The 13670-nt window shown below is 41.5% G+C and overlaps 1 protein-coding gene across 2 annotated transcripts in view; it reads left to right on the forward strand.

Annotated features, from left to right (window-relative positions):
* Positions 1-13670, forward strand: part of CACHD1 (cache domain containing 1) — a 209003-nt gene that overhangs the window by 172776 nt on the left and 22557 nt on the right. For both annotated transcript variants that reach the window (XM_042997471.1, XM_042997472.1), the window contains 5 exons: positions 599-716; positions 5372-5540; positions 8694-8836; positions 9543-9724; positions 10199-10309. In XM_042997471.1, coding sequence (XP_042853405.1) covers positions 599-716; positions 5372-5540; positions 8694-8836; positions 9543-9724; positions 10199-10309 — 723 coding nt within the window. The remainder of the gene's footprint in view (positions 1-598; positions 717-5371; positions 5541-8693; positions 8837-9542; positions 9725-10198; positions 10310-13670) is intronic.

A 13670-nucleotide genomic window follows, 5' to 3' on the forward strand; every position in this document is an offset into this window, starting at 1 on the left:
AAAATGTCTTGTAAATCAGATTCTTTGTTCACATTGCCATTAATTTATAAAATCAGGTATGTTATCTCATTTAAAAAAAAAAAACTCCCAATTGTACTAAAATGAAAAAAAAAATGGTAAAATAGAAGGTTAAGTTGAGGACCAGCTTTAGAGCATGCCAAAAAATAGCTTGGCAAAGCAGCATCCATTCCATTGACAGCACAATCATATACAACATTTTCTTTTGAAATAAAGAACAGATTGGATTTTTTCCAACCGTGATACATTATTTTGGCAGATGGTAACCTATAGAGAAACGGGTCTTTGTGCTCATTGGCTGTAAATTAATGACTGAGTGATTCGAGACAAGTTTGTCTCTGGAAAGAATTAGAATGGGAGCGGGGACGGCAGGGGTAGAGCATAAGGAATATTTTTAGTGCTGAGCTGACATCATGCTTTTACAAAATTGAAAATTTCACATTATCTCTTTCCAAAGTGATGAGCTTCATTGCTTTTCAAAATCAGGAGGTGGTCATTGACTCACAGCTTCTTCTCTGCCTTTAATTAAGAGCTTAATTTTATCTTTTGCCTGAAGTATTTCATTCTGTTGCCAACACAGCCTCCCTCTGGGCAGCCAGATAATCACCGTCCCTGTGAACTCATCCCTGTCCTGGCACATAAACAAGCTGCGAGCCACCGGAAAGGAGGCCTACAATGTCAGCTACGCCTGGAAGATGGTGAGTTAACAGGACGTCTTGGCAGGGGAACTGGGGGTTACATTGCTACTGATGCAGCAACTCCAGGGAACTTAGATCCCATAATGTTACTCACCAATTTTAAAGGGGTTGGAAAAAGAGGAGATTCCACAGGTGTCCTCTTTTTTGTTTGTAAAAGCAATCATTTTTCATGTTGAATGACTCAAACCGTACAAAAGGATATAAAGTAAAAAGTAAACTTTGCCCTTCCCTCTCTCCTGCCCTTGACCTACCATTCCCCCAGAAGTCACCACTTTGATGAGCTTCCAGAAAATGTTCACATACAGGCATCTATACCTGGGCATGTGCATGCACGTTTAGTGGCTGTGTAGTGTAATGTTGAATTGATGGACCAAATTTCTTTAAATAAGTCCATCAATATACATTTAGATTATATCCAGTGAGGTGTGTGTGTGTGTGTGTGTGTGTGTGTGTTTAATCATTTTAAACTCGGGTTGTGGAAGTTAGGAGTTGAAAAAGAGATATGAGGGGCATATAGGCGACTCAGTCGGTTAAGCATCTGACTCTTGATTTCGGCTTAGGTCATGATGTCATGGGTTTGTGGGTTCGAGCCCCATATCGGGCTCCTTGCACTGGCATTGTGGATCCTGCTTGGGATTCTCTCTCTCTGCCCATCCTGTGCATGCTCTCACTCAAGATAAGTAAATAAACTTAGAAAAGAAAAGATATGAAAGCATAAATGCCCTCTACTGACATTTTCCAAGTCAAAGAAACTTTCGGATTAGAATCTGGATTATTCATGTTCACCACCAGCAGATGGACAGTGAAGTGATCGCCTGTGGCCCCCACTTCAGCTTCCTTTGACTAGCTTCATTCAGATAGCAGGCCCTCAGTCAGAGGTTCAAGCACACAGTGCCCACAGTACTCTTGTCACTGCCCTTTACTCCCTCTTCCCTGCAGAGAATCAATGCTGTTATGGGGTTCTTGACATTGCAGTTGGCCAAAAGTAGAGTGGACTTTCATTCTTTTAACCACCTTTAATTCCCTTACATGGCCATATCTGGTGTTTAACCCATTGACTCTAAATGGATCTACATATTCATCTCTTTAAGAATGACTTACTGAATATCTAACTGTGAGCTAAGAAGGAAATAGAGGAATGCTCCTCTCTCTGCCCTCATAGAGCATCCAGCCCAGTGGTGGATACAGACAGACAGCTTGACCCAGCATCTCTGTCTGGTATAGGAATGACAGGAATTGGAAGTATCCAACATGCCTTTAGACAGGACTGTCCTCCGACCTTCTTGTTCCGTTCTTAAAGGATCATTGTGGCAACATTGATTTCTATGACGGAAGTAAAAGCAAACAAAATAATAAATGAAATCTTTTGAGAAACTCGCAGTTTGCAAGCCTGATTCTACTGTTTTTTTGTTTTTTTTGTTTTAGTGTTTATTTTTGAGAGAGAGAGAGAGAGACAGAGCATGAGCAGGGATGGGGGCAGAGAGAGAGGGAGACAGAATATGAAGCAGGCTCCCAGCTCTGAGCTGTCAGCACAGAGCCTGATGTGGGGCTCGAACCCTTGAACTGTGAGATCATGACCTGAGCCGAAGTCGGATGCTTAACTGACTAAGCCACCCAGGCCCCTCTTCTGGTATTTTACTGTTTGATAATACAGAGTTCAGGATAGTCAAAGTATTTTGAAATTCTCTTAGCTCATTTTCAGGATTTTTTTTGAGAATGATTGCGTCACATGCCCTTATTGTTACATCATTTGTAAATAAGAATGAATGGCTTAATTTTCACATCAGAAAGGGTAAGTTATGGGGCACCTGGATAGCTCAGTCAGTTAAGCATCCAACTTTGGCTCAGGTCATGAACTCGCAGTTCATGAGTTCCAGTCCCGTGCTGGGCTCTGTGCTGACAGCTCGGAGCCTAGAGCTTGCTTCAGATTCTGTGTGTGTGTGTCTCTCTCTGTCCCTCCCCTGCTCGTGCTGTGTCTGTCTCTCTCAAAAATAAATAAACATCAAAAAAAATTTTTTTTAAAGTAAGAGTAAGCCATACACCAGAATACTCCACTGAAAAATACTTTTATATTTGAAATCGGAGATTATGTACCACTAATATATCCTAATTGAAAGCAGCTCCATTGCATCCTGAGAAAATCTCTACCTTATTTTGTTGGCATTAAGAGAAAGGTGGATGGGCACCTGACCATCTCAGTCGGTGGAGCGTGTGACTCTTGCTCTTGGGATTATGAGTTCAAGACCCATGTGTGGGTATTACTTACAAACAAAATCTTTAAAAAAATGAATTTTTTCTTAGAAAGAGAGAAAGGAGATACAGGCATTTTTAAGACCCTTTTTATACAGTAAATAAACCCAATGTTAACATTTTGGGAAGAAGTATCATCTTAAGATAGTTTTACTTCAGTGATACCAAGAAATTCTGGCCATTCTATGTAGCCAAATGGATACAATCGTGTAATCACTTCAGGTAGAAGTGTTAGCTCTCTCAGAATTCTGAAACTGTCAAGAACATCGCTATGAAGTGAAAAAGTAAAGAGATAACAAATAATGAGATTGAAGTTAAAGAGGCTTGCCAGGTTACCCGGCCAAAAGAGCATATAATTTTAAGTTATCTTTGTGCGGGGTGGGGGGGGACATATACTCCCCCCCCCCCCCCCGTCTTCAGGAATAAAATGGATCCTTCTACTAAATGTAATTCAAATAGATTCAGCTTATATTGAGAATAATTATTTGAACTGCTTAGCATCCATAGATACAGCAGATACTTATGGATTATATTTCACTGACTTAATTTAAATAGAATGTGAGAGATTATGTTAGCAGCATTAAGAGATTACTACTCTGTCACTGTGCAGCTCAAGTCCATCTTTGAGCATTTGAGGAGACTGCATACTGAGACAGAAGAAAGTACTGACTTCAGAAGATATTACAGTGTTCCTGTGTGACACAGGAATGGCTCACTTTAAAACGTGAGTCCCGTGGGCAATCAGTGAAAAAAAATACTCCCCGGTGCTGGAGAGCCCTCCTAGATACATTATGGTTCCTTAATGCAAAGACTGTTTCAGCTAAGAACACAATAAGAAGACCTGTACTGGAATAAGTTTTCCTTTCCAACTAAGAACTATTGAAGTGTTTCTTTTAGATGCTTAGGGTAACTTTTTAAATTTTTTTTTAACATTTTTATTTATTTTTGAAAGAGAGAGTGAGTGGGAGAGGGGCAGAGAGAGAGAGGGAGACACAGAATCTGAAGCAAGCTCCAGGCTCTGAGCTGTCAGCACAGAGCCCGACATGTGGCTCAAACTCATGAGCCGTGAGATCATGACCTGAGCCAAAGTTGGACACTCAACCAACTGAGCCACCCAGGTGTAGATGCTTAGGGTAACTTCCAATTGTTCTCTTATAGAACAGACCCGATCCTACAATTCTGGTCCTTCTGGCAAAGTGTTCTGTCTTTTGGTTCCTTGGAACATGTAACACAGCACACAAAGGTGACTGCGTGCGTTGGGAAGAGGGGAAATAGTAAATGCCACTTGAGAACACTATTATTTTCTAATTTGCGGGTGGAGGAAGAGAATTAAATTTGCTAATCTAACTGAATATCCTTGACAGCAGTTCCAGGAAGATGCAAATTTCTCCCATGTTTAAAGAGATTCTGCAGCCATCTTCATAAACCCTAAATTATACTTAACTCTAACCTGCCTACTTAAATTTCTCCTTGATTATGAAATTAATCCTTTGGGCTGCATTACTTCTCATTGTCCTATGGTTTTAACTTAGTTCTGGCTATCACCCTTTCCATTTGTTGACAAACCATCTTTCAGATAGATTCGGCCTGCTCCTTCTTTAACGGACTTACAGAAGTTTGGCTGTCTTGTATTTTTAACTTTAAGAAACTAGAATTAAGTAGCTTGCCTCGGTTTTGATTCATTGGTAGACGGTTTTTCCCAAGAACTTTACTTATGTGTCCATTTCTGAGAGCCAAATGGGTTTGGAAGTATTCCTATTTGTACATAGGAGCTTGATAAATTAGGCTGAGCTACGGTACATTTGCCTATTCTGGTCTGAAATGATAAGTCAGGCAGGCTTTGTGAGGCAGCCATGGGATTTGTACTTTTCACGAGTCTGAGATCCTGTCCATCTCCAACCAGGAAAGGAGAAAGCATTAGTCGGGAATACAATGAATAAACCAGATTCTATATGGGCTGTGTACATAAATTCAGAATTGGCTTTTGAAGTAGTCAATTCTTGGAATACTCATTGCAAAACCAACTATATATTTTGAAATACATTTCAAATCCAAACAGAAGTAAGTGCTGTATTTTCGTGCCGTGCTCCAACTTCTATTTGTCAGCTTAAATAAGCAAAAAGGCCATAGGGTTGCTGTTCCAAAGGGACTATTCTGTAATCCCTTCATTAGCTCCATGATTTTCTGTTACATACATTCTTTTCCCTCCATCAGAAAGGAAAATAGAACATGTAGTCATTTGCCAGAGATATGTTCTCTCACCCCATCCTCGCAGCTTTCATTCACTCATCAAATATTTTTCTGTGTGGGATAGAGACAGAGATAGCAGAAAATAATGTAGGTGAAGTCACTACCTCTAGGAACCTGTGTTTTCTGGATTAGAAATTCTTTACTGATTTTTCCAGGTACAAGACACTTCCTTTATTCTCTGTATTGTGGTGATACAACCGGAAATACCCGTCAAACAACTGAAAAACCTCAACACCGTCCCCAGCAGCAAGCTGCTCTACCACCGGCTGGACCTCCTGGGCCAGCCTAGTGCCTGCCTTCACTTCAAACAGCTGGCGACTCTAGGTGAGGCCTTTGCACTTTGCAGTTTCCTTTGTGGGCTTACTCATAGCAGCTCACGATAAATACCTGCTTGAATTTAGAGGGAAAAAAACTAAAACAACAAAAACGAAAAAACACCTGGATGTTGAATGGCAGCAGTGCTAGTTTGGGGATACAAATGTGAAAACCGTATGAGGCCTTGCCTTGGGTCCGGTTCTCCGGCAGATGAGGATTTGTGTGTTGGTGATTTATTAAGGATGGGCTCTAAGAAGAAACTAGGGAAGAAGTGAGGGAAACAGGATAGCGAAGGAGGAGAAAGCAAGCAAGAGTTGGATTTTCGGTGAAGTCCCAGCCTCAGCCTAATCCCGTAGCGGGGCTTTGGAGTGTAAATTACACTGCAGAGTTTGCCCAGACTGAGGAGAGGGAGCTGGACTTTCATATTCCTTTGTATCTTTCAGCTTTCTGCTAATGCTAGGCAGAGAGGTTTTCGTAGCCCAAAGACAGTCCGTCAGATAGTCACCAGTCTGGCCCATTAGAGGCCAGCCCAAAGATATGGAGACAAGTAGATATAGGGCTACAGGGTAAGACGTGGAGAAATAGTAAATGGGATTCGAGGGTAGCCCATATATCTACATAGCATACCTGTATCTGTCGCGGGCCCCTGTCTCCAAAAGAGCGTAGGAAATAGGCAGATAATTCAAAGGAAGCGATTAGCTCCTGTAGATGAGGACATATGGATTTATCAGAATTCAAAATTTTCCCAAGCTCCCTCAGAAAGTAGCAAGGCTGAAATGTGACTCCCGCTCCTTCTGTGCCATGGTGCCACCTTTTATTGCATGCCACCATGTGCCAGGCACATACTGGACATTCGTGCAGGACTCCTAGTACTGCGAAACAAGCACTCTCTTCTTCACTGTTGGAAATTGTTTGGATTCAGAAAGGTGACTAAGACTCCTTAGATAACTGGCAAATCCCTATCGATGATAGGGATTTTGAGGCAAAGTGTTAAATATATGTCAGAACCCCCATCAAGAGGGCTGAAGGAGGGACATTGTCTTTCTCGGTACACAAAGAGGACTTTTTTAAGTTTTCTCTCTCAATCCGCATTTCTCCCTCAAAGTGTGTCAGCCTTTGCGCAAATGGCCAGTCTCTGTCACTACAAGAAAGGCCCACTTTCATTGTCTCTCCTTTGGCCCTACTCTTTTGTCCCTGAAGCATTTTGGTGTTTTTTATATTATTGTATAATTCTTATTTTGTTGTTTTTCTTTTTTAAAAAAATTTCTGGTCTCTCCAACCGGCTCCTAAGTTCTTTGAGTTCAAGGACTGTCCTCCCTCTCTGGCACATCTGTGCCCGGAAGACCTCATGAGCATATGCACATGAATCCACAGCACACTGCTAGGCAGACTTACCTTTTTAAGCTTTTGTTTTCTTCTCCTCGATAGGAATATAACACTAATCTCCCAGGCTATGCCATGGTGGTATCATGAGAATTAGCATTACTGGAAGCAGTATCTTTTGATATTAGCAGACTACATAGTTCTGACCTGTCCTACTGAGGATAACCGAAAATGGATAGCAACTTGAGGGGAAAAAAAAATCTTCCTGAAAAGTATCAAAGAACTAACATGGTAGCTAGGAATTGGATCCAAGTCTAGGAGAAAAGAAGAACCCAGAGAAGGAGGCCACTGTTAAAGCCACATTTGCAATGCACCTATTTACCAATCCAGGAGAAACAACTGTGAAATTAAGCTGTGCTTTAGGGGGGGGTGCCTGGGTGTCTTAGTTAAGCATCTGACTTCGGTGCAGGTCATGATCTCACAGCTTGTGAGTTCAAACCCTGCATCAGGCTCTGTGCTGACAGCTCAGAGCCTGAAGCCTGCTTCAGATTCTGTGTCTCCCTCTCTCTCTCTCTCTGCCCCTCCTCTGTTACCCTCCATCTTTAGGGTATGTGTGAATTGAAACTAAAGAAGCCCTTGACTTGATTCCTACCATCTGAGTGGTCTAAGGAAACTCACACATTAACTAGTCATGGACTAGTTGAATGTTGAACACCAAAGCTCCATAATGCAGCTCTTAGACTGGTACCCTGTCATCTTATTGAGAACTGTCTCCATCTACCCACCCTGCCTCATCTTGGGGTGTGGCACCTGGCAGAATCAAACAACAGTCCTCTCTGTAGAAAGGACTCCCTCATCCTGTTAGGATTCAACTCTTTCCAGAAATTTATTTTTAAATGCCATGTCCTGCATCAGAGGTAGCCAGGCCACAAGGAAACAAGATACCATGAGTGAGAACTAACAAAAAGAATGGAAAATGACCTACAGATTTGAGATTGGACATATGACTGGTGCTTTCCTAAAGAGTCTAAAAATGTAAAATTGAAGTAAGAAATTTCACAGAAATGACAGTTTTTGTTTCATAATGTAATTCACTGTGAGGATTTGGGGCTTAAATAGATCAAACTGGGTTTTCCTCTTAGGACCAACAATTAAATCATACCTACAGTAACCAGTCTATAAACTTTTGTTTATGCCAAGTTTGGCTATCCCTGTCTGTGTGAAGAATTTTTTTATTTGATTTTTTGCATTGACTCCACAATTCCATTTTTCCTTCCTTTGAAATATTAGTACCAATATGGACAGTCGTAGTTAACACTCACAAGGCATTTGTCACATGCTCTGGCACCATTCTACAAGCTTTACATTTATCAACTCATTTGCTTTACATAAATTCACTGATGTATTGGTGCTATAATTGCCTACTTTGCAGATGACAAAAGCATCACATACATTACAACTTACCCCCCATCACGTGGCCAGGAAATGGTCGAGCTGAGACTCAACCTAGTCTGGCTCCATGTGCTATGCTGTTCCTTAATCCTAGTAAGTGTGAGATACTATGTGTAGACTTAAAAGATTTTGAGCATTTGCATTTTAGGCACTTGTATCTGTTTGTACATGTATCTCTTATGGTTCACTCATGACTATAAACTCCCTGAGGGGAGAGAATGAGGGCTTTTTCCTTCTAAGCTCTTAGTGTTGAGTTCTTTGCTCTCTCTGTGGAAGACTTGAGGCCACCATAGCTAACAGATTGGCAGAGCCTTAGCGATGCTTTTGTTTGGGCCTGAGATGAAGTCTCCGTGTTCTCAGGCCTGGCTTTGTTTGCTTCTCTTTCAGAAAGTCCAACTGTCATGCTGTCTGCTGGCAGCTTTTCCTCCCCATACGAACACCTCAGCCAGCCAGAGACAAAGCGAATGGTGGAACACTACACGGCCTATCTCAGTGACAACACCCGCCTCATTGCTAACCCAGGGCTCAAAGTGAGTGCTGGCCTGGGGCCCCACTTCTGCCGTACCCCCTCCACAGGCCTGGGAGGGGGCACTGTCAGTGAACCTTTGAAGCGGGAAGCCCAGCTCTGGATCTGTGCCTCTCAGCTGGAGAGCCAGAAAGACAGCGTGTGGCCCCCGGGAGGCTGGTCGGCGATGACCCTACCGAGGGATTAAGAAGCCCTGTGGGCCAGATGAAGAATCTCTTTCAGGCCTTAGATGCACTAGGAGTTTTCTAGGTAGGGGGGTGTGACTTAGAGATCAGTGGAACTTTCCCAGCCCCATTTTTCCCAGGGGAAAGAAGTAAAGTTCCCCTATGGTCTGTTGACATAAACATGACGAAGTTTAAAGAGCAGAGATTTAGCTGGGATGTGCGTGTGCGTGCGCGTGCGTGCGTGTGTGTGTGTGTGTGTGTGTGTGTGTGTGTGTGTGTTTGATGCTTCACTATAGGATCTTTCTTCTTAAATGCAGAAAGCCTCACTAGGATGAACAATTGAGTAAATCACACATCCACTGACTATGTTTCAGGGAGCTTTTGTTTTCACCAAGTTTGGCTGTATCCATCTGCTGTGGAAAGATTTTTAAGAAGTAATTGGGCTTGGCTTCTCTGCAAGAGAGCTTTAGGAAGCCCTGCCAGCAGCCCACTCTCTTTTCATGTGAGTCTTAAAGGATCCCTGCCATGTCTTCCTTTGTTTCCCAGTTCTCTGTCAGGAATGAAGTAATGGCCACCAGCCACGTCACAGATGAATGGATGACACAAATGGAAATGAGTAGCCTGAACACGTACATTGTCCGCCGTTACATAGCAACACCCAATGGCGTCCTCAGAATTTATCCTGGTTCCCTCATGGACAAAGCATTTGATCCCACTAGGAGACAATGGTGAGTTTTAGGAGCTTCCATTATCAAAGGTTCCCCCCAAATCCTGGAGAGACATGATAAGTACATACAATAAAGCAACTTCAGGCAGTCACATTAAAGAAGATACTTTTATGGCAGTGAAAACATGTTTTTGAATCTTTTTTTTTTAATGCAGTATTAACAGATTTGTGGGTTTCCTCTGTCTACAGTGTTTTCATCTCTTACTGAAATTTTGAGACTGAGATGTTTTATACTTGGCCATTTCTATTCCTTTGGGTATTTTGTTTCAGTCTTACCTTGTATGTAATATGCCCATAGTGGGGATATTTAATGTCACTGCACATGATCATGGCATCAAATTATAGCTCATATATGACCTATGAAAAAATGAACATATATAAATTCAGAAACTTTTTTTTACAAGTTCACTTTTCTTTGAAATTTAGAGAGTTTTTTCATACCCTAAAGATAACACGACTTTGTCTTGTCTGTTAGGTATCTCCATGCGGTGGCTAATCCAGGCTTGATTTCTCTGACTGGCCCTTATTTGGATGTTGGAGGAGCTGGTTATGTAGTAACCATCAGTCACACGATACATTCATCCAGGTAATATTTTAATTAATATTTTAGTCATTTTTTTAAACACCTCAAGAATATTTTGAAAATTTGGAAGTAGAGTAGACAACCAAGGATTAGTGGCAAAAGCATGATCTTTGATGTGAGCAGTCTGGGGTTTGAATATCTTCTCTAGCAGTGTCCTCATGGATTTCCTGAGCTTCCTCCTGTTCTCTGTAAAATGGGGATAATACCTACTTCACAAGATCATCATGTGATTGAGTCAATGAAAAGCTCTTAGTCCTATTATGAAGAAGATCCTTTAGAAGAAGAAAAAGATAGAATCCGTAGGGCAGTTTGTAGAAATACCAGTCTTAACCAATTGAAGAAATCCCAACAAGAGCCTGACCATTATTACCAGAGAATACTTTCCCAAGCAAAGGAGCATGTGTAGTGAAGGAAAAAAAAAGTATCAAGACCCCAATTTTATTACCTCTTTTATTCTAACTTCTTAGAATTATATAGGAGTTTGTTATTTTTGTTATTGTTAATTTGTCCTTATACTGTCTCTTGAAAAATGAAAAAGCATTTTGAAAACTGACTTTCCAACAATGCTATTAAATGTCAGCATGACTTGTAAATACATTCCGGGTGCTTTGTATTTCAGACTTTTGAGGTTTCAGTATTTAAGCGACAAATGTCAGTGAAACATTGGGTAGAAAGGCAGGTCACATACATTGTTTCAATCCCTTCATTATACAAATAGATGTTTTTCCCTAGCAACCAAGAAAGCCCATATTTTGACTGGTACCTATAATGATGCCTTAAAATTTATGGGAGACAGATTTTTCTTGCTTAACTTTATGCTTTTCTCTGGTGCTCATTATGTATCAGATGATTGACATTCAGGAGAATTCTTCTAACGCAAGTTCATTGGGAGCAAGAATTGGGAAAGCAGTACTGTGTTGGAATTTCAATATCATGACCTGTGTCTCCATGGAAAGCAGGGTCCTGCCGCCAGCCAAACAGTGATTGTTTTGCAGGGCATGGTATCTTTTTGGCTCTGTCACATATGAACAAGTAAACACCTATTTAGAACAGAACTTTTCAATGTTTTCCTTAACAGACCATCTGTCAGGCATACCCTACTATTGTCTGAATAATGAGACTTGACATCTCCCATATATTCTAATCAGTTGGGAAAAAGTAAACAAGGTGGCTTGAGGAGACAGCAATCACCTTGGTCTTTGATGACAATGACAGTGGGCCAGCACTGGGCTTCAGATGTTGGGGGTAGGGGTGGCAGGAAGAGAATGACTGCCTGTGTGTGTCTTTCTTGGTATCTGTTCCATTGGACTCTGCTACCTGCTGCTCGTTATGCCATTATCTCTTCTATACAGTATTCTCGTGTGTGTCGGGGGGAGGGGGTGGCCACAGGGAGGTGCAGATTTTAGTGCTCTTTTACATTTGTGTACATGTTTTTGTTGAAATTTGAATGGGTTAAAGAAGCTTCATTTAGCTAATGTATAAATATTTATGATGTCAGCCCAAATGAAGCATGATGGAAATATGATGGGATTTCAAGTTAGAAAAACCTTCAATTCCCTTAATTGGCTACTTTTCACAATGTGCTTAACCTATCCAAGGTTAGTTCTTCGACTTTAACAAGAGTGAAAAGTGGCCATTGAAATCCTGGGTCCTGCCCACCAGTCATTCACTGAGAGTGTATTCCAGGAATGAGCATCTGCTCTTGCTTTGATCAATATGCAGTCCCGTGGACTTGATCATTTGAACATCTTCCTTAGCTGAGCATGCTTTTATGACTTAAAGCTGTGTATTTTTCACTCCGCCTAGTTGAGAACACAGGGCAACTACCACTTCTGGTTCTCAACTAAAGCAACTGTAGCTTTAATGGATGTACTTTGTTCAGGTGATTACCGGTGATTTTGGTCTCATGGGCCAACTTGAGAACCTAACCTCCTCCTAAGATGTGATTCCACTCTGGTAATGTGTGTTTGCCATTTACTACTTCTATGACTATAAACGAGTTCCTTTTTGCCTTGGTTCCCTCATTTCTGAAAGAAGGATAGGGTAGCCTGGGTGTCGCAGTTGGTTAAGCATCAGACTCTTGATTTCGGCTCAGGTCATGATCTGGTGGTTGTAAATCAAGTCCCGTTTTGGAACCTGCTTGGGATTCTGTCTCTCCCTGTCTCTCTGCCCGTCCCCTGTTCATGCACACGCATAGTCTCTTGCTCACTCTGGATAAATATATTTTTAAAAAGGTTATTAAGGTTGGGGTGCCTGGGTGACTCAGTTGGTTAAGTGTCTGACTCTTGGTTTCTGCTCAGGTCACCATCTCACGATCGTGAGTTCAAGCCCCGCCTCAGGCTCTGCACTGACAGTGTGGAGCCTGCTTGGGATTCTCTGCCCTCCCTCTCTCTGCCCCCTTTCCCCCCTCACACTGTCTCTCTCTCTTTCAAAATAAATAAACTTAAAAAAAAAGATTTAAAAATAACAAAAATAAAAAGGATATTAAGGCCTATCTCAGATGATTAGGGATTATGTGAAATAATATATGTAAAGCCCTTAGAATGGTGCCTGGCACATGGTAAGGCCTCAATAAATGTTAAATACTTGTAATATTACTACGTTCCATGAGTTCTCAAAGCCTCACTTATGAAACGGGTGATGATGCCAGGGTTGAACTGATATAATGAGAAATTGCAGTTGATGACTGTGAACTGTCTAGCACTGCACTTGACCGTGGGCAGTCCCAAATAAATGACAGTTACTTGTAATGTCCTATTCCAGCTTTAAACTTCTGGCATTTTAATAGGTCAGAAAAGAGAATTTAAGGTAGTATTCAACTAGCCAGGAAGCAATCTCCTTCAGCCTTGGTTTTCAGAACTGGTTTGGCTGATAATTTGGGGAGGGGTTTTTCTAGCTCAGCGTTCACTCATTGGTTACTCACAGTAACTGCACTGGGGATTCTTCCATGAGCATTATTAGCGGCCTGAGAATCTACTCGTGCATTCTTTGGAGAATGGTAATGCTAGCAGAGATGATGAAGTATAGTCAGGGATTAAAGGACTGGTCAGGTGAGTCTTTGGCAGTGAAAATCTCCTGGAAGTGCTGCAAACAGCATGGTCCTTTGAACCTTGAAATGTAGGCTTGGTTTGATTTTTCTATGGCATTCTTTATGTGTTGCTATGGTAACTGTACAGTTTTGAAATGCAGGTAAAAATATGAATACCAGACTTACATGGGCAACATGCTTGCTTGTCCTTCAGCACGTTGATCATGTCGGAGCCGATGGTAATCATATAGGGGAAGTTTAGGAACAAAATCAACTTGTCCCGAAAAACCTGAGTTGTATTTTTCACTGAGTCAGGTATAGTATTGTAGAACGAAC

The sequence above is a fragment of the Panthera tigris genome, chromosome C1 (assembly GCF_018350195.1).
Source record: "Panthera tigris isolate Pti1 chromosome C1, P.tigris_Pti1_mat1.1, whole genome shotgun sequence".
In the NCBI taxonomy this organism is placed as follows: Eukaryota; Metazoa; Chordata; class Mammalia; order Carnivora; family Felidae; genus Panthera; species Panthera tigris.